The sequence below is a fragment of the Varanus komodoensis genome, unplaced genomic scaffold, assembly GCF_004798865.1.
Source record: "Varanus komodoensis strain SLA01 unplaced genomic scaffold, ASM479886v1 scaffold10, whole genome shotgun sequence".
NCBI lineage: Eukaryota > Metazoa > Chordata > Lepidosauria > Squamata > Varanidae > Varanus > Varanus komodoensis.
The window spans coordinates 24,237,972-24,258,242 of record NW_025335269.1 but is presented as its reverse complement, the minus strand read 5'-3'; the positions used below and the strand labels follow the sequence as shown (position 1 = coordinate 24,258,242).

At 40.2% G+C, this 20,271-nt stretch overlaps 1 protein-coding gene across 3 annotated transcripts in view; it reads right to left on the bottom strand.

The window, feature by feature from the left end:
* The window catches only part of GADL1 (glutamate decarboxylase like 1), a 123,322-nt gene extending 119,902 nt beyond the window's left edge, over positions 1 to 3,420 (bottom strand). Inside the window, exon 1 of one of the 3 annotated variants that reach the window (XM_044417592.1) lies at positions 3,259 to 3,420. In XM_044417592.1, the coding sequence (XP_044273527.1) occupies positions 3,259 to 3,271 (13 nt within the window). In that variant the 5' untranslated portion in view covers positions 3,272 to 3,420. The remainder of the gene's footprint in view (positions 1 to 3,258) is intronic. The other 2 variants (XM_044417550.1, XM_044417540.1) reach the window with 2 other exon arrangements.
* Positions 3,421 to 20,271: the final 16,851 nt, after the last annotated feature.

The following is a 20,271-nucleotide window of genomic DNA, read 5'->3' as shown; positions in this document are numbered from 1 at the left end:
AAATGTCAGGAGGACCTACAAAGCTGTGAACTATCAAACTGAGTTTGACCCACTGCTAAATCTTTTTTTTTTTTTTTTTTTGCTGCCTGCTAATACCACAAAAATAATGCCAGTTTTTAAAGCCCATGGTCTACACGTATCTAATGGGTTACATTAGGCTTTGTGGGTTATAAGCTGTGCAATGTTGGTCTAAAGCGTATAAATGACAATGTCCTTTCAACAGTATTATTGATCAGTGGAAAATAAATGTGTGGAAGCAATGATAGGAATGTTAATAGTTTCTCAAGAAAAAGTAATCTTCTTTTCACATTTTTTAAGGATTCAGTCAATGGTTAGCAAGATGGTGCTTAGTAAGGCTTATGATGAATGACAAATTAACACCCTATACTTCATTAAACTATCTTGTCAATTAAACTTGCTAAAATTGCTATCACATTAATGCATTGGGATCGTTATTGCACATTAACTCAATTTTTCATGCTTATTAGACAAGCTATAACTTATGTGCCAGATTTTTTCCTGTTTTAAGCAATCTAGACTATATTCTTCTCTTTTCATAGAATCTATATCTCAGTAAAAGTTTTTACACTATGCATTAAAGACTGAAGTACGAAAATGCCAACAGTTTATTTAATAACAAATAATGGCTGCACATTGCAGGGCAGTAATGGTAGAGAAACTATCTTCAACAGAGTTTGTTCACTACTGCTTTCCAACTAATATTTTACATAATAATTTTACTGAAGAACTCTTAAAAAAGATAAATGCCAATGTGAAGAGAGGAAAATGAATATATAGGTGTTTCTGTCTAGTTCTATGACGACCCCAGATGAGCTTTAGACTTTGTATTTTCAAACTGCAGCACCAAAGACCTAATGGCCAAGTGCTACAGAGACTAACTGGAGTCTTATGTGTCATTTCTGATATTTAAAAAACCACAATGCATCTTGTAAACTGAGGGAAGCAGCAGATGCACCACAACCACTATCAGGAACTAAATGGAGCATGGTTTTATTATTTATTAACTTCCTTTCATATTTATCTCCCTTCACATACAATATACTTCTGAATCAAGTGTTTTCTTCACAGGGCCAGGCCTACCATTAGGCAGAATGAATGAACTGTTCACCTCAGACAAGGCGAAGGACAAGCAACAGTGGTGAGATGCTGGAGTACAGAGCTGTGTTTATTACCCAGCCTAATCTCTGTCATCTAAGATGGTCTGCTGTCCTTGGCTGCAATGAAGGATGCTGTTCCACTGCTAGTACTGAAATAAGATCAGCTACTGATCCAGCCTAGTTGGCTTCTCCACATGGAACAGAGACACCAAACTGGTCTGCATTTCAGGCAAAATGGAAATGGACTATGTCAGGGGCAATCTTTGACAGACAATAATATTAGTTTGAGTTTTAACTTTCATTAGTTGGCTTGCTTCATTCAGAAACCCAGTGTGGTTAAAAGTGTGGGACTGGGATTCAAGAGATCTTGGTTCTAGATCCCACTTGGCCATGAAGCTCAGAGGGTGAATTTGGGCCAGTCACTCTCTTTCAGTCTAAACTACTCCCCAGAGTTGTTTTTGGCAAGAAAAAAAGGTAAGAGAAAATCTTGTTAGTAATTGCAGGTTGCATGCTAGAGGAAAAAAGGTGGGATATAAATGTAACATAATAAAAACATGCAATCTCATTGTAAATAATAGATTGGATACAGATTAAGCAGTTGAATTTAAGTAATGGTTGAAATCAATGGGATCAATTAGTTAAACTTTAAGTCTTGTTTAACAATCTTGTTCTTTAGGACTACATTATGTTTTAACTACATAAGTGCTATACACTTTGGACATGAACCAAGGAATGCCAGGGAAGTGAACTCTTCAAGGTGCAGGTCACAGAAAATATTCTTCTCCTTAAGTACGTGGAAGAAATTTCCAGAAATCTAAACTAGGTATTTATGTTTGAAAACACAGGGATACCTGTTTGGCAACAAAATGGAGTCCTTATGTAAAAGATTTTTCAGGAACCCTGAGTATACTATAATCAGAGAAGGGGTCAAAACTCAGTTGCAAAGTTCCTTCCTTGAATGCAGAGGCTCACAAGATCAGTCTCAGCATCTCCAAATAGGGTTGGGAAAAGCCCTATTGACTTGGACACACCAATTATTTGACTTAACTTGAGGCAGCTTTTTGTGAACTACTTTCTGTCAACTGCAGAGCTGTCCTAAATCCTGCTTATTTAAAACATTATGATTGAATTCAGTTGTATTAGTTTCTGTATCTGGAAACACTGTTCTATGCCTTGCTAATGCAGGCACTTACTCCGGGTCTTGCAGGAAAGGCATGTCATTGTAAAGGTTTACAAAAGCAGTGCAAATACTGTACCGGAGAGATCCAGAACAGATGTCGCTTTGAATCTTCACACATTTCACTGGGTGCCCCCTTGGATCCTATCCTACAGATGAATCTAACTAACAGAATTTTTTAAGAAAAAGGAGGAAAGCCATGTATGCTACCCAGAGCTCCTTGGAAAAAGAACTGATAATAAAGTATACAGGGATTTATTATGTTGCTAAGTTAGCATTAAGGGTTCTTGTTAGCAGTGTTTAAAATGTCTGTTTACTAAATTGTGCATGGAAGTTAGTAAAGGAAATGTATGCACTCTGAGATGTAGTAAAAGCATTTGTATTTCTAGCTCATTGCCTTTGAAACTGGGAAAAGCAGTGAATGGTCACAACTGATAAGCATAGGAGTAGCTTTAGTCACTACTGGTGGGGAGCGATTCCCGACTCACCCCGCCTCCCCTCTGAGAGTTCTCCGAAAGAAAGTTATCCACTGCATCTCCAGCCCTTACACATTTGCTTTGAGTAAAGTAACAGAGGATGCTGGCTGGTAACAGAGCAAGGAGCACATTGCTTAAATGCAACGAAGGTCAGATTAAAAGAGCCCCTCTGAAGCCCAGCTAAGCGAGGAAAAGGCTCTCCCCGAACAAAGCAGTGGCCCTGAGCCGGTGCAGTTCTGCATTCCACCAAAAGGCACGTCCTCCTCAAGAGCCGGGGTGCCTCCTCAGAAAGAAGGCAGAAATCCAGACCACCAACCCACAAGAGAGAAGGCAGGGCTGCCAGGAAACCGTTTCCACAGAGCGCCCGGCAACCACCTCATGCACCCTGCAGAAACCGTTAAATTAAGCGTTTAGGCGCGCCGCCGTTATAATACAAGGAAAGCAAGAAAAGCCGCCGGGCCAGGTTGCCTTTTTTTTTTTTTTTTACCCTCCTCCTCCATCCCGCCGCCTTCGCAGCTGGTGCTGCCGATCACCGGTGCGTCCCCCTGGCTCAGAGCGAGGCGCTTTGCCGCGGTGGCCCGCCGTTGCCCGCACTGGCTCTCGCGCAGCCGCCTGCCCGCTGCCGCCTTGACAAATGGCTGCAGGTGGAATTATAGCCCGCGGAGCTCGGCCGCTCGAGCGGCCCCGCACACGCCCCGGCGCTGGCTCCTCCCCGCGGCTCGCCGTGCTTGCAAGGGAAATCTGCCGCGGCGCCGTGGAAGCGGCTCTGGCGCGCCGCCGGCTATAAATACCCAGCGCGACCACGCCGCGCTCGGATCGGCCGCCTCAGGGGTTATGCTAAGGGCGCTCGCTGCAAGAGTCCCGAGGAGGGACGGGTCGGACGAAGCGCGATGCCCGCAGACGGATGGGCACGCAGAATGCGCGCGCGCGTGCGTGTTTTGGCGCGGGGAGGCCACAGATAGAGCTAATTCCATTCAGAGATGCTGCGAGCTTTTGCTGCCGTGTAAAATACCCGCAGAAGAGGAAAATAATGACGTTTTGCACGTGACGATGCTTCCAAAGGGGGTCCACAGAATTACGCATGACGTGCAGAAGGTGAACAAGGCTGGAACACAAGATCGCGGCCCCCTTTTTTCTTTCTCTAAAGCTCCCTTGCTAGAGGAGCTAAATAATCATCATCATTTAGTGAAAAGCACCTCCCAGGGAGCGTGAGTAGGCGAGGATGGCCTTTCTGTTCCCTTCGGCTCTGCTTGGCAGGGCCGGAAATTGCAGAAGCTTTCAAGCTCGGCCGCTTTTGAACAGCACGGGCGCGCTCCATAGGACTGCGCTGTAAGTTTTGCAACACTCCCCCCTTTGCCATTGAGACTGCTGCCTCAAAGATGAACTCATGTGTTCTGGCATAAGCATTGTGGACATTGCCCCCCCTCATCCGATGCATGATGCTTTAACCTCAAGGTGGCAGATTTATTGGTGAGGAGGGGGTTGTAAGCAGTTCTGGGGCAAGGCGCTCGGCAGAGGGCATGGCATGCAGTTAATCCTGTTGATTTTTGTGGAGTGATCTTTTGAGGAAGCATGCTTGGGGTTGCAGCATTATCTTAATTTCTCATCAACTCTAGGCTTGACTTGCACTGGCTGAGGGAACCTACCTGTGCTTTGACAGACTTTGTGTCCATATCTGGACAAGTCATGCACTTTTAAAAGGATCCATTTGTGTCTTTTAAAGCTTTTGTGTCTATTAGCCATGCTCGTGAACTGGGCAAATCTGAGCTGTCTGGGATGCGGCTTCTCCCAGTTCCCCAGGCTGATAAATGAGGCAATAAAATGTGGGGACATGAACTATAACACTGCAGGTGAGGAATGGTTTTTTAATTATCTCTATGTTTTTAAACTCCTGAAACAGAAAACTAAAATATCATCGTGAAAGTTTCTAGCCCATGGAGTTGTTAACATAGCTGTACACTGAATAATGTGCACTCGCATCCATCCAAAACAGAGTAGTGCCCCTGAGTTTTACCTGTGTAGACCAGATTCCTTATTAAATACTAAATATTTAAAGCTGAGATCTTTTCCCAGCAATTTCTCAGTCAAATATAAATTCAGGCCTATACTATCTCATGTCACAGGTTTGAAATACATTGAACTGGAATTTCTTGGAAAAAAATGGCTACATAATACCAGGACACACTGCAAGCAGGCTAAGATTGTTCAAAGTTCAGATCTTTTCTTCTAAGTTCCTCAAACAAGTATGCAGGAGGGGGCAGTTTACATTCTACACTTTTGTGGGCGGGTGTTGAAGAAACAAGTGTAACATTATTTCCATGAATGTTTGCAGCATTTACAGCTGAATTAGTAGGCATAATATTCGTGTAACAACTGGAATGAGGCCTTCTGGAAAGAAAAGAAAATATCCATGAGTGTGATTGCAGGCAAGTGATTGAAAACATACACAGCAAAGGTCGTTTATCATCAGGGAAGAAAGCTTGTCTTTAAATTAATCCCAGATGAGACATTCTTCCTCCTTTTGAGTTAGCTTGAAACTGCCTCAGGAAAGTTCATGAAGCACCATCCTTCAGTATAGCCAATGCTGTTTTTTCTCCCTAAACCAGCTAAAATGCATTCCACATTACGGATATCGCTTTTTTTCCGCTTAAAGAAATTGAAGATGGCACTGGGAAAAAGTAAACTAATCTGTGATGGAATTCCCATTGTTAATAGTTTCTTGTTCCATGCCGCTATTACTTCTGCCAGACTGATTCGCTGAATAATTCTGTATTCAAATTTTTTGCTGGGGGTTTTTGTTTTGCTTTGTTTGCAATTTTTTGCTTTTTATTTCTTCTTTCATTTCTCTGAATTACCCCACCTGACTCTTTGCTTATCTTATAACAAGCAGAAACCTGGGGTGTTATGGTGTTGGAACCTTAAGCATGCTTGATTGTCATAGGTTTTCTCATGAACCAGCCATATGAAACCAAGAGTGGGAAACTTGTAGCCCTCCAGATGTTTTGACCTGCAACTCCTATCACCCCTAGTCAGTACTAACAGCCAGTACTGAGCTTGCACATTTCCCCTACTTTTTCTCCTCCTGTCCGCTGGTGTCGGGGTGGGATCGGTTGCAAAGCAATATGAGAAAGTATGGTTGCTGCAAAATATATTATGTTTTGTAGAATAAACAAAGGCTTGCACAAATACAGGAAATTAGAGGAAACATAAAACTGCAAATGAAAGTATCTAACTTCCATGGATACACGGAGACTGCTGCAGTGCATACAAGCCATGGTTTGTCATTATAACTAAAATGGGTCTATGCATTTATTTTTTGATACCTCATTGCTCAATCTGCCTCATCCACCCAAAGCATATAGTACTTCCTGTCCTTCCCCGTTTCCCCAGTTGTCTATTATATGGGACACAGAGCTAGGATCCCTGAAGCAGACTATTTCTACTGTACTTAGGCTCTGTATTATTATTATTATTATTATTATTATTATTATTATTATTATTATTATTGCCAAACCAGCTTTGCATTCTCTTTGCTGCAACATCCCAGTATCATCTCATCCACAATTTCCATTCAGTGATGAAAACAGTGAAGAAGGGTCCTGGTCTTCCTTGCTATTTAACTTCTGCAGGATACAGCTGAGTGCAGTCATCTGGTTTTTAAGTGCATTGGCATCAGTATTCAGTATCTCTCTATTTCTCTTTTTCATCTTCATCAAATTAAGCTATAGATGTGCAAGGCTGGTGCCTGGCTATGATAATGGACAGGAGGAGGGCTGATAAACTGAGATGCAATTGAGAGAGGACCAAGGCACTATTACTGAATGGTTCCTCTGACCTGATGGAGCGGGGATCGACCTGTTTTGGATGGGGCTGCCTTCTACCTGAAAGGGTGAGCTCATAACTTGGGGGTTGTTCCAGAGCCATCTTTGTCACTCGAGGCTCAGGTGGTCCCAGAGGAAGAAAGCACCTGCCACAGTTTCAGTTGCAACCGAAAGGTCTGAACATATAACACCGACTCTGGCCTGTTTACCCTCACTTCCTGTATGCTTCCAAACCTGATGCATGCTGATGCTATTGAGGTATTTTTATTTATTTATTTAAAACATTTCTATTCCGCCCCCATTGCAACAAAGCCTCGGGGCGGCTTACAACATTCATAAAATAAACATAAAAATACAATCAATAATTTAAAAACTGGTACCATCTCGGCTATATATATTGAAATCTATAAATACAATAATAATACAATAATAAGGTATAAACTGTTAACATTATTGGTTTTATTTGGCCAGGGCGGCTTATTTTATACTGTATTGTTGTATTTTAATTTTATATTTATATTTTGAATTTATATTATAATTATTTTAACTTGATGATGTGAGCCGCCCCGAGGCTTCGGCGAATGGGGCGGCATAAAAATGTTTTAATAAATAAATAAATAAATAAATAAATAAATAAATAAATAAAGCCTTATATGGCTCAAGCCTTACCTGATGAAATGCCTCTCCTTGCCAGAACCTCCCATACACTATGCTCATTATCTAAGGCCCTCTGCCAAGGGAGTCTCAGAAAGTAGCAACAAGGGAGCGGCCTTCTAGCTGGTGCCTCCTCCCCATTACAGAACGGTTTTCCTGAGATGACCTTCCTGGCACCAACGTTATTATCTTTTCAGTCCCAAATCAAGACTTACTTCTTCTCTTGAGCATATGATGAAATTTTTATTCATGTCCTGAGTTATTTTCTTGTTGGTGTTCAGAATAGTTTTTAGAAATACACATGTCTCCCCGTGTGTTGTACATTTATGTGTTTGTATGTATCTCATTTTAAAAATGTATCTGTAAGACTTTAGTTTTTTATAAACCAGCCAGAGAGTTTACAAGAGCTGAGCAGAACTGTCAAAAAGAAGACATTTTGGAGGGCGTTCATTCATAGGGTTTCCAAAAGGCGAAGGCTTGTTGACAGCACATAACAAAGAAATGACCCAGAGAGCGTCAGCTGTTGGCAGTCTAGAAAAGTAATAAATGAAACAAATGAAGAAAAATAGAGAAAGGAGTTGCATCCAGCTAATGGCCCTGAGAGTAAAAGATGGTGATAAAGCTGGTGAATTACAATGTCAGAGCATTAACAAATTACTATTTTTTGCTTTCCAAAGATAAAAATAACAAAACTGACTCATTTTTAAATGTTGGACACAGAAGTCAATTAAATTTAAAAGGGGAAGTTCTTTACCCAAAACAAAGGATGATGCTAATGTAAACATCATTTTGTACTGTTTTATTACAAAGTGGGAAAATAATGCTATGCATTTAGTAACAGCGTTAATGGCCAAAAGAAGGGGAAGAGCATGCCATTCAGCCTGTAACTGGTCTAGTGCAGGTCAGATGCCTTAGAGGGTGAAGGTGTCTGACCCCTGTGTTATAAATCAAAGCAACTGGACACATTTTTTCTTAGATGCTAATGTGTAGCCCAGTGGCTTTTATGCACAGCAATTTGCTGTTTTATTGAGAGAGTGAAAAACAGACTGGCTGCATATGTAGAATGGTAGAAAGGAAACAAACAGTTCTAAATTTACAAACTGATTCATCCTCTATGATTCCATTTTTTTTCTTTGAATGACAAACCACACTATTACCGCACTATATTCCATCATGATTATTTCTTAATTTTATTATTATTGGGGGTCTAGTTTTTAATTATTATTTCAGTGTTACATGGTTCTTTTACAAGGTAAGGTGGGGTGTGTGTTTTAAAAATGAAATGACAAAAGCAAAAAGCAAATAGGGCATTTCCCCTGGTGGGTGAAAGTATTTGCCTAGGCCAGGAGTCCTCATTTATTGTAAGCTGTCCCAATACGTTTGTAGTGGACAGGTTAGAAAAGCTTTAAACGAACAACCCTTTTTGTTTCAGTGGGAGCTTTTGGAATTTTGAGAGTTCCATGGTTATCTCACAAAACAGCTGTCGGGGTGACTTGTTTATATATAAAATGGCCACCATGGTGGTCATACCTGGCCAGTCACAAAACACAGATTCTCCAGAAGGCAAAACAGCCAGGTTAAAAGAAAAGCAACTTCCCCAAGAACTAGAAAAAGCCAGAAGAGGGAACCAAGTTCTAAAGCAAAACTTCTTTTGAATCCAGGTAACAGAGCACTTGTGGGCAGTGCTTCATTTTGTAGCATGCAAGGATCCTGTTGGGTTTGTTTCTAAAATGTGCAATTAAAAGAAATCTTAAGTAAAATAACAGGAAACCTTGGGAGCCTAATGGACATTAAGATGAGTATCTAAAGCCACACTGATTTTCACGGACATCTCTCTGGAGAACCAAAGTCCAGCCAACTGACCTGCTTCCGAAGTTTCTGTCCGTCACCCCTCACTCCTGCTTTAGCCCATATGGTAGGATCAGAAAGAAGGGAGAACATGTTTTCAGTTCAGGGCTTAATATAAATCATGATTCTCCAGGACAGGGCTTAAACTCACAACTTATTTTCAGTGAAAGAATATCAGAAACAACAGTAAAGAAGTCAGAGTGGTGGGTAGTTTTGGGGAGAATCACTGGGTAAGGACTAACCCTACCCCTGTTGCTCAGATTGGAGCTGATAAATGAGCTTTCTCAGTTGTGTCTTTGCTTGTAGCTCTTTGAAGCTATTGGTTCTTATTCCCACAAAGTTCCATGGGATCCTAGAATTCTGGTATCCAAGGATTTTGTTACATGTTCATGCTAGAATGGGAAAATGTATTAAATTACGACGTACTTATTTAAAACATTTCTCTGCTGACTTGCCATATGAGATTCCAAGCCAGTGTGTTTAAAAACCTGATACATTATAATAAAAACATCCAACAGTCAAAATAAAAGCAAACAATTCAGTTACAAAGATAGCCTGAGAGAATGTAGACAAATTAATATGCCTCTGAACAAAGATACAAAACCATAAAAACTGCAAACCTGTTCTTTTAGCATGAGTGTAACCCCATTAGGGGCGGTACTACGTAAAAAATTTAGAGGCTCAGCCCATAAGGACAAACAGTTGCATACATTTCTATGTGCTAGTTTACACATGCAAATATATGCAATTTTACACTTGCAAATATATGTGCATAATTAGAAATATTTGCTATAATTGAAATTTTATAGAAGGCAAGCTAATTAACCCCTCCTTTTGCTCATTTCCAGGATAAAACTGTGCAGTGTCCCGATCTGTGCTTCCTTAAAACTTACACCTTTTTCATACCTAGCTGGAGGATGGAGTGCCTTGGATCAGCAAAGACAGCTGTATGGCACCTTAAACATTTACAAATTAATTCCATACTGAACATGACAGACTAGGATGAGTTCAAGCCAAGCTCTTAGGCTGCAAATGCACACAATTCCTAGGGAGTAGCCTCCATTAAACAAAGAGCTATTTACTTCTGAGCTCACTTACTCTTCCATTGCTATCAGCAGCAGCACCAGAAGCCAGCCGTGAGGATCAACCCAGGAGCTGCTTTGCTGTGCTTGCACCCTGGGCAAAGAGGCAGAGAGAAAGAATTGCCCCCACCATCACTCACCAGCCATGTAGCAGCATCAGACAGATGGCCCAAACCTCAGGCTGAAGGACAGTGCTGTTCCTAGCCCACAGTCTCGGCACAAAGGTAGACAGAGCTGCCATTATTACTATTTTTATCATCACCTTTACATTTCTTGGATTCTAGAATACTTTTTTATAGTTCCTAGGTTCTGAGTTTTCATGCAATCCTAAAATCTACACCAAATGTTGGAATATTATATCACAAGCCACTTCCTCATCATGCGACTTTTAAAATACCTAATGTAGAGTTGGATAAAATACCTAATGCAGAGTTGGATACCTTTGGGAACAACAAAAATTCCTATTAAAGGCATTGCCTAACTTTAGAGTTGGGACTGGTTTTCCCCTCATGATGCTTGTTTTTACTTGTTTACTTTTCAGATTACCAAAGTTGGCACTCCCCATGTTTCTCTCAGCAGTCAGATAATTGAATATAATCTCCAGTGCAGATTAAGACTGTTTACCGCTTTGAGCACATTTACTCAGGGGTAAAACTTCAATTATATATGCATTTATCTGGGAGCACATCTTATTGAGTTCAATATAACTTACTTCTCAATAAATGCATTCAGGAGTAAGAGTGCATAGAATCCAAAGAGTTCTGCCCTTGTCCCTGCTCAATGTCATCTGTGGGGCCATGAATTTACTAAAATGCCCTGAGTGATAAGGCCATGGCCATGTTTACTTTCATTTTCATCTGTAAACTGGAAATAATAATGGAAATAGAAGTAATAATGACTTTGTGGAATCATTCAAAGTAAGAAAGAATTGATGGTTGCATACACCTTGTGATTTTTTGTGAGCCACCCCGAGGCTTTGTTGCGATGGGGACAGCATAGAAATGTTTTAAATAAATAAATAAAATTTAAAATTTCTACAAAGATTCTTACTTTGATGAAAGTATATTCAGAATAACACTTCCCTGACTGGGACTTTTATTATTTTATTTTTATTTTCTTACATTTTGTATTATTATACTGTCCAAAGACGTCTGGTAATGGGATGGTCTACAAAAGTTTTAAATAAATAAATCATTTTTTTATTTTATTTTATTTTATTTTATTTTATTTTATTTTATTTTATTGTTTGTTTGTTTGTTTAATTTGTTTAAAAGCCACCCATTAGCATCATGCTTTCTGGATGGCCATTACAATATAAAACAATTAAATATTAAAACAATATTAAGGCATGATACCTAAGAATCAATTAAGGCATATCAAGGAACAAATGCAATGGTGTGAGGGGAGGGGGTGTTTGTTTAAAAACCCAGGTCAAGACAAACATGTATTTTTGTCTTGTTTTGCTAAGCTGACTGGATTGCATTTTGTCTGGAAAAGCTTTAAAAAGTGTCGTTGCTATATAAAGTGATTGGTAGAACAAAACATTAAAGAGACAAAAGTACAGCCTCCCAGAATGTTGCTAGACAGATGATACTTAATTCTATAATGCAATATTACACTGGTAAATAAGCACCTATTTAAAATATTAATGTATGGCTTGCTTAACCCATTCATTAATGGATGGAGTTACCATTGCTAAAGCTATGATCCTCTATAAAAAGATCAGCAATGCAATGGAGACTTAACAGGCGTTGACTCTGAGAAATAATACCTTCCTGTCAGAAAGCAAACAGCACTGGCCAGCTGAATTATGTTACTGTTGCGCATATTATTGGAGGCGGGGGGGGGGGAGTTGTTTGCAGGGTGTTGCATTTCTGAAATACGTTTCAAATTCCCAGTCTGTATGCATATAGCAGAATAATGTTCACTCGCTGCAAGTGATGCTGAGTATGTGAAGATTAATTTACTGTATAGGAAAAGCACCATGTATGGAATGGCCCTTGGCTGCCTTAAAAGATGGTGGATCCTGCTATAGACCTTTTTTTGTTATATCTCAAATCTTTATATATTTGTTGATCTTGAAAAAATACTGTAAGTTTGTGTGGTGTAAAAAACCTCCAGGTTTTCACAGGCTCTATAGCTGTAAAAATGCAGGTCTTTCATTAATTAAGGATACTTCTTACAGACTGTCATCTTACACCTAATTTGCAGACTAAAGCAAGCAAGTAAGAAAGAGGAGTAAGAAGGGTTCAGAAGAGAAGTATCTTCTGTTGTCAGGAGAAGTTACGTTGTTATGACCATGAAGGCCAGCTAAAGGTGACGGTGGCTCACAGCATGCAGTAAACTGGAGAAATGGTTATCAGGTTTCTGTGGCATCTTTTAGTTACTTAGGTTGTTGGATACAGAAGATTGCATCTCAACTGGAAAAGTACCAGAAAGCTTGGTCATCAAGAATAGTGAAGGTCATGTATATTAAGTTGAATGCAAAGAGTTAACAGGATTAGAGCTGGATCTGTCTGTTTGCACGAAATATGATTATCTGGTGTGACTTATCACTGGGCAAGCTGGTCACATACATAATGTCCATGGAAACATTTATCACTCCCGACTATCCTAAATACCTATTGGACACAGATGTTTAACATTTCCACTTTCACTTTGGTGGAATGAAATGGATGACCAGCTTACCAGTTATTTGCACACAATGTTATGTTGGTAAATGGTTGCATATATTTTCCACTTAATGGATACAAATTAAGCAGAATAACAGTTAATGCAAATTCTTTGCATCTTAAAGCAGCAATCTGGGTAGCAAGAGAGTGCTTTGTAGGGTCTGTTTGATTTATTTCCTGCTAAGGGGCAGCTTTTAATTGGGTTTGGTTTGCCATATCTATGTAAGACCTGCCTTAAACATCCACCCTCAAGCAATAGGTATTGTTTTCAGTAAGTTTCCTTAAAAAAAACAACAACCAAAATATCTATTTATCATCATAGCCTCATTTCACAGGTTTGGGGCAGGTAATGGTGTATTACAAGCATATATTAAAGAAATTTAAATGATCCCATAGATTGTGCTATATAACTAATAATAAATAATTTAAATGAAATGAAGCATAAGAACTATCCATTATGTTCCTCCCTCAACAGTCCCCTGGCAGCAGCCATTCCATCAAGCTGCAGCAGAGGAAGCAGGGCTGTTACATCACTTCTCTTGAAAGGCAAGTTCCATGATGCTCCAGTTCATAAGCTTTTTCAAACAGACTGGCTAGTTACACTCAGATCAATATAATTGCTGCTATTTAAGAATCGGTGCCTTTGTTTTCTTTGTCATTCCCCATCCTTTTTCCACTTTTGACATATCATTCAGAATGTAAGCCTAAGAACAAAGAACAAATTCTTATTTAGAGGCAATGAACATAGCAAAGAAACAACATCCAATCCTCTGTCTGCTGCCTAGTGAGTCATCCAAGGCCTATCATATGCTGTCGATAAAATATTGTAGAGCCCTCCAAGGCTACTGTGACATATTTCCTAGGTGCTTCCAGGAAAAATCTCTTGCTTCAATTGGAATGTAGACTCCATTGTCACAGCTGGTGAATCAGTTACGCAGAGCATTCCCTGATCAAGTTGTTGTGCATGCATTTCAGGTGGTCAGCTGGAGGATGCTAACAAGCTTCTTGGACATGTTGTGCAACCAATGTGCTGCTGGATCCTTGAGGCACTCAGACAGAGGGAGCAGCTGGCTGGGCAATGGAGGAAATTGATGCCTCCTTGCAAGAGAGAGTGGTCTCGTGTCATCTGAAAGAGGCAACAGTGAGACCATTCTTTTGGATCTGTGAACTGCCCAGAAAGCTTCTGTTGGGAGTGGAAGGGATGGTGGGCTTGGGCCAGTGTTCCCAGGGGATACCAGCTACATCACAGCTGCTGATTCAAATTTGGAAGATGAAGAACGTGCCACTGAGATTGGGGAGCATGGGTTAGCTCAAGGACCTGGGATACAACAGGAGGAAAAGGAGGAAGGTATGACTACCTTAAGGTCAGCTGCTTTGCTGCGCTGGACCATCCCTGGGAATGGCTCTGATGCACAGCTTGTGGGAGGGGCTGCCGGGAATGAGGAACTCTCAGATGTGGACAGTCCACCTCCTCTAAGCTCAACCCCATGGCAAGGCACCAGCAGAGACAAGAGGCCCAATTAGATGAACAGAGAGTTGAAACAAGCCATGCTCACCTTTATAGAGACCCTCCCGAAGGAGTAGGGCACAGACATGTACTTAAGGAGAATCCAAGGAGATAACCACTAGATTGGATTTAAAACAAAACCAAAAACTACTCTGTGCATGCTCAGAGACTCATTCTGGGTGATTTGTACTGGAAGCAATAAAGAACATTTTTGTAAGGAAAACAGACTGTGGCTGGCGTTTGAAGCTTGGCTCAGAAGAGCTTCAGTTATTGAGTAGTACAGAAATAAATAAATAAATGCATATATTTATTGACTGGATAAATCTCTTAGAAAACCTTTTCAGCTCTGACTAATGGGATAACCATGGTGGTTGTGGCAGCAGCAACAACTCTATGTATCCTCAATGCATCAACTATTATCCCTAATTGCCAGAACCCTGCTCAAATAAATGTTCATTTTCTCCATCCAAATTATGGGTGAGTTGAGACTCAGGTTCTGGCTCATATCCATTTGAGAAATTTTAGAAGACTGAAGGATAGCCACTGAGCTACAAACAGGTGCAGAACTCCAAAATGCAGATAGAGGCTTTCTACCAAGCAAACAAAAGCTGTCTTCATTTTGTTGGAAAGAAATTATGTCACATAAACATTCCAATAAGGATATGCTCTCTCTACTGAAATGAATGAGCAAATCTGCCATGGTAAAAATTCAGTAATCATATTTTAAAGTCAGGAGATACCACTGTAATAAAGACAAACAACCTGCATAATTTATTTGTTTATTTCACTTTTATACTGCCCCATAGCCCGAAGGCTCTCTGGTTGGATTACATCATTAAAAGGTAATTTTTTAAAAAGATAATAATTAAAAGTTGTTAATTTTTCTGCTGGGTAAAAGCAAATGACATCTATTTAGAGAAAATAGCAATTGTTCAAGCTGTAAGAGGCTGATTAAAAACAATGCATGATTTACTTGATTCTCTGCAAAAAAGAAAGCTATGGATAGATTTTTAATGTTCTTTACATGATGGAAGGTCCCAGTCATGAGAATTAAATATGTCATTAATGCAAATAATAATTAGGCTCCACTATGACAGCTTTGTTCCTAAGAATGTTATAGACACGTCTTGCAATCAGAATTCTCTAGAAAATAAATTCTGTACTATATTAAAGGAAGATAGTTGTGCCTAGAATCTTCTCCTCTCAATCTAATGCATATTTTAGTAACTAGAAATACAAGCCTGGGAACTTTATTTGCTTATTGCGTCAAGCAATCCGTTTGTTTTTCACATTAACATTACAGATAGGTCAGGGATTCTCAAATGCTGTCAGATAAGAATAGGGTGGCCATAGAAACATCTCCCCACTAAAAAAATAGGAAATGCATCACCAAAAATAGGACACTGATTTGCATCAAATTGACATATCCTAATGTATTGCTATAGAAGTACATATATAAATAATTCTATAATTAAAATAGAACTACGATGCATAGTGGAGGAAACCATGACTGGTAAGCCTGGGCATTGCATTCCATACCATCACATTCAAATTATTACATTTCTATAGCACCCAATCGCTGAAGTTATCGGGGTCATTCACCAAGATTAAAAACCTTAAAAATGCATCGTGCTGAGTATCAAAGCCATATGCAGAAAACATATCAACAAACAGCACACAGACATACATATCTCTAAGCCATTTTAAACCATCAACAATAGGAAAAAACCAGGAACTGATTAAAGCTTCAACATATCTTGCCTGGAGGGAAAAGAAGGTCTTAATCTGGTACGGGAAATATAATAATGGTGGGTCTTGTCAGGGAGGGCATTCCACAATTGGACGGCCACCTCACCTTTCCAACCCTCTGTCAAAGGAAGCACTTGGAAGATGGTCTTTGATGATAAACATCGTGTATGGGTAGGTTCATTCCAGGAAAGGTATTCCACCAGGTATTGCAGCACTATGTCAGGACTTTAAAAGCTAAAACCTAGAATGGGGCTTGGAAGCTTATAGGTAGCAAGTGCAAACAGGCCAAAACCCATGATGTAGTTCTTGTTTGGATTACTGCATTTTGCATAAGTGGCAGGTGCTGAACCATCTTCGAAGGCAACCCCACACAGAGTGCATTGCAGCAATCTAATTTGAAGCTTACCAGAACACAGATAAATGAAGGCAGGTTATCCCTGTCCTGACAGGGATATAGCTCACCCACAAACTGAAGTGGGTAGAAGGCACTCCATGTCACCGAGGTCACCTGAGCGCAAGAGACAAATATGGCCCCAGGAGACCCCCCCCCCCCACATGAACCTGTTCCTTCAGAAGAGTGCAGCCCCATCCAGGACAGGTTGAAGACTCTCCATCTAGCCAGAAGAACCACCCAGTAAGAGTACCTTGGCCTTGTCTGCATTGAGTTTCATTTGTCAACCCTCATCCAGTTCACTGTCACTACTCTTGGACATCCAGAGCCTTACCTAATGTAGATGAAAAAGTGGGGAAATAGAGCTATATATTATCAGAATAATGACAGTGCTCTCTGGATGACCCCACTCAATAGTTTCATGTTAGATCTTGAATGGCATGGGGGATGAGACTAACCCCTGCAGAGCCCCATACATGAGGCCAAGCTATATTTCCCAGGCACCACTTTCTGCTGTCAACTATCAAACCTACTGCAATCTCCTAACTCAAACAATCTGCCGAGAAGAACACCCTGGTCAGTGGTATAAAAAGCCACTGAGAAACCAAGAAGACTCAACAAGGTGACCTTTTACTTATATGACTCCCAACATCAGTGACTAGGTGACACCTAAGTGACACCTAAAATACAGGTGACTAGTCAGCAGTCCTGATGCAAGCAGTTGAAAGGCTATTTCAGGGCTCTCCTTGTGGTTCTCATTTAACTGCACTTGGCCTGAACAGACTTCAGACAGAGAGCTCTCCCTGATAAAGTAGGTTGCATGGCCAAGAGAGACTTCCTAAGTAAGTCCAACTTACCAAAGGACAACTGCAACGTATTTTCATTCTCGTCCTGAACTGAAAGGCAGATGAAGCAAAAGGAATGAACAGAATTATGCCTTTTTTCCTATTTGGGAAAGAATGAGAACAGGTGAATATAGCCCATCAGCCATGTCCACCATATCTCAGTAAGTCCACTTTTCCTGTATAGTGCAGAATCCGGGGGCTACAAGCACATGGCAAGGCATTATACATGGCCGGTGGTCCACGACTGACAGGGTGGGCAGCAAGTTGTATTGGCTTGCTTTACGATCATGGGGGAGTCTTCTGTGGAAACCAAGTGTTGTTATGCCATTGCCTTGATATCACTAGAGGTAAACACTTAAGCAAGCTCAAAAGATAAATTAAGAAGCTGTGATCTCCTTTTCTGAATTTTGTATCTCCTATAGATGTACAGATTTCACTTCCACTGTGAGAACTGTTGTGCTAGAATACTGTTGTTATGGAGATGAGAATCAACACTTTCCAAATTCATTTGTGGTAGACCCCTTTGGGTTATTTTTAATCAAATGTTCATAATAATCATACTTAAACCTAAGTTCTGGCCAGGTAGACCTGATGGCAAAATGAAATGTGGCTATCCATGGGGCTACCCTAGAGGACTGTTCAGAAGCTGCAGCTTGTGCAAAATGTGGCAGTGAGATTGATAAGCGGGATCAGAAGGTCTGAACATATAAAACAAAATTTAGCGCACTGCCTGCATGCTTCCAAGCCCAATGGGAGGTGCTGCTTTTAACCTAAATGGCTTGGGACCATTATATGTGATCGAACACTTCTTTGGATATGCATCTACAGAGACATTAAGGCAACCACAAAGGAGAGGGCTATAGTGGCTAATTCTGGAATGCTTTTCTCACTGAAGCTTGCAGGGTGCCAAATTTGTCATCTTTTCAATGCCGGGTTAAGCTTGCCCTCTGCTCCCAGGCATGTAATGCCACATGAAGTGACACAGCAGCTGCTTCAATGGATCTATTTTAATGAGATTGCTTTTAATGTGCTTGCTTTAATAGCTTTAAAATTTTTGTATATTGAAATTTTATGCTGTATTTTCTACGCATTTGTAATTTATTTATTTATTTAAAACTCTTTTAGACAGTTCCTTACTGTAGTCTCAGGATGGTTTAACAGTAAGACAATATAGAATTAAACACAGCATCTATATAATAACAATAAAACATAAATGTATGCTGTATTTTTATTATTGTATCCATGTTTTAGGAATTGCTGTGAACTGCCAGATAGCTACAGTTATTGGATGATATAGAAATGGAATAAACAAACAAACATTTTTATTCCAGACTTCCCCCAAAAAGCACAACATGGCTTCTATGAAGTCTATCTCATTTTATTGACACAACTGTCCTATAATCATCTGGGAATGGACTATTATACCTGGATGGGGCTGTATTCCCTTTACAGTGACAGGGATATAATTTGAGGGGTGGTCTTGGATTTCTTTCTGCCCCTGGACTCCCAAATCACCATGGGAGCATAGAATACTATTCCCAACACTGGCCGGTACACTAGCTATGACCACTCCTAGATGGGGATAGCCTGGTCACAGTAATCGGGGACCTTGAGATTGCTCTGTCCTAATGCACTGGATTTCATAAGGCCCTTGAGACTGGCCTGGGTCATCATACAATGGACACACAACTCCTGTGCGGAAAGCTTTGTGCTGACTGCCATTTAGTTGCCCATCCATGTTCAAAGTGTTGCAGCTGTTTTTTTAAGGCCATAAGCAACTGAGGACAAGGTTATTGACCTTCTCCCTGAGGCTGTGGTATGTAAGGTATGAGAAGGCTTTGCTTCTCCATGTACTATGTAGTACCATGGCCTACTGATGCTCATTTGGACATGGTGTGGAGACAGGCCTTCTCCATTGCGACGCTAACCATGTAGCATCATCAGGATCAAGGAGACTGTTAGTATGGAGTGTTTCCCATGACAGCTAAAGACAGTCTTGTTTGCCTGGGCATTTTTCTGAGCAACAGCATTGGTTTTTTTTCCCTTTTAACAAGATATATTACTGTTGTTTCATTGTCATAATGGTTGGTTTCACTGTATTTTACCTAGATTTTACTTTGCAAACTCTTTGGGAACTTAAACAATGAACAGCAGTTTCTTAAACACTGAAATAACTAATAAATAAAATAATAAATTAGGGAGTTTAGGGAGAGAAATCAAGCCTAAAGCCAAGGTGTTTGATTCATGACTATGTAGGCCTCCCTGGTTCAATTTTAAGCAGGTCTCCCTGGGTCAAGCCTATCCACTATATCACATTGGTTTTCATTTCTATGTTACTCCACTGTTATTCCCCAAACTCCCCAACAATTAACATCTTACTTCACTGCAGAACAAAATGAATTCACACTTTCAAAAAAATCTTTTGGCAGAAAATTAGACAGCTGCTAATAGCCACTTGCATGCTAACAATTAAGACTTGAAAGCCACAGTTCAAAGTATATTGTCTTTCAGATGAATTATGCAGACTCTTTTTGATAAGGTGTAATGGGGATAACACCACTGGGGCAGAAAGAGATATAGAAAAGAATGTGTTTTCTGCTGATCACTGACTAGATTTGATTTCAGTTCTGCAATCTCTTTGTCTCTCCCCAGGTGGCTTGTGATTCGGAGCTTAAAAGAATTCTAAGGCTTTGTTGCTCTTCTGAACGCACAAATACAGGAGAGCTGTCTGGGACCTGCTGGCAGTTGAATGACTTTTTTCTGTCTAAACGTGCAAAGGATTGTAACCTAAAAGAGATTATGATCACCAACTGAGTGAGGCTTATTTACAGTAGGGTAACATTGATAACAGAAGACAGTAGATATTAAATGAAGCAGAAATAGTAGAGATAAAATACATTTAGTCTGAATTATATACAACAAAATAGGAAA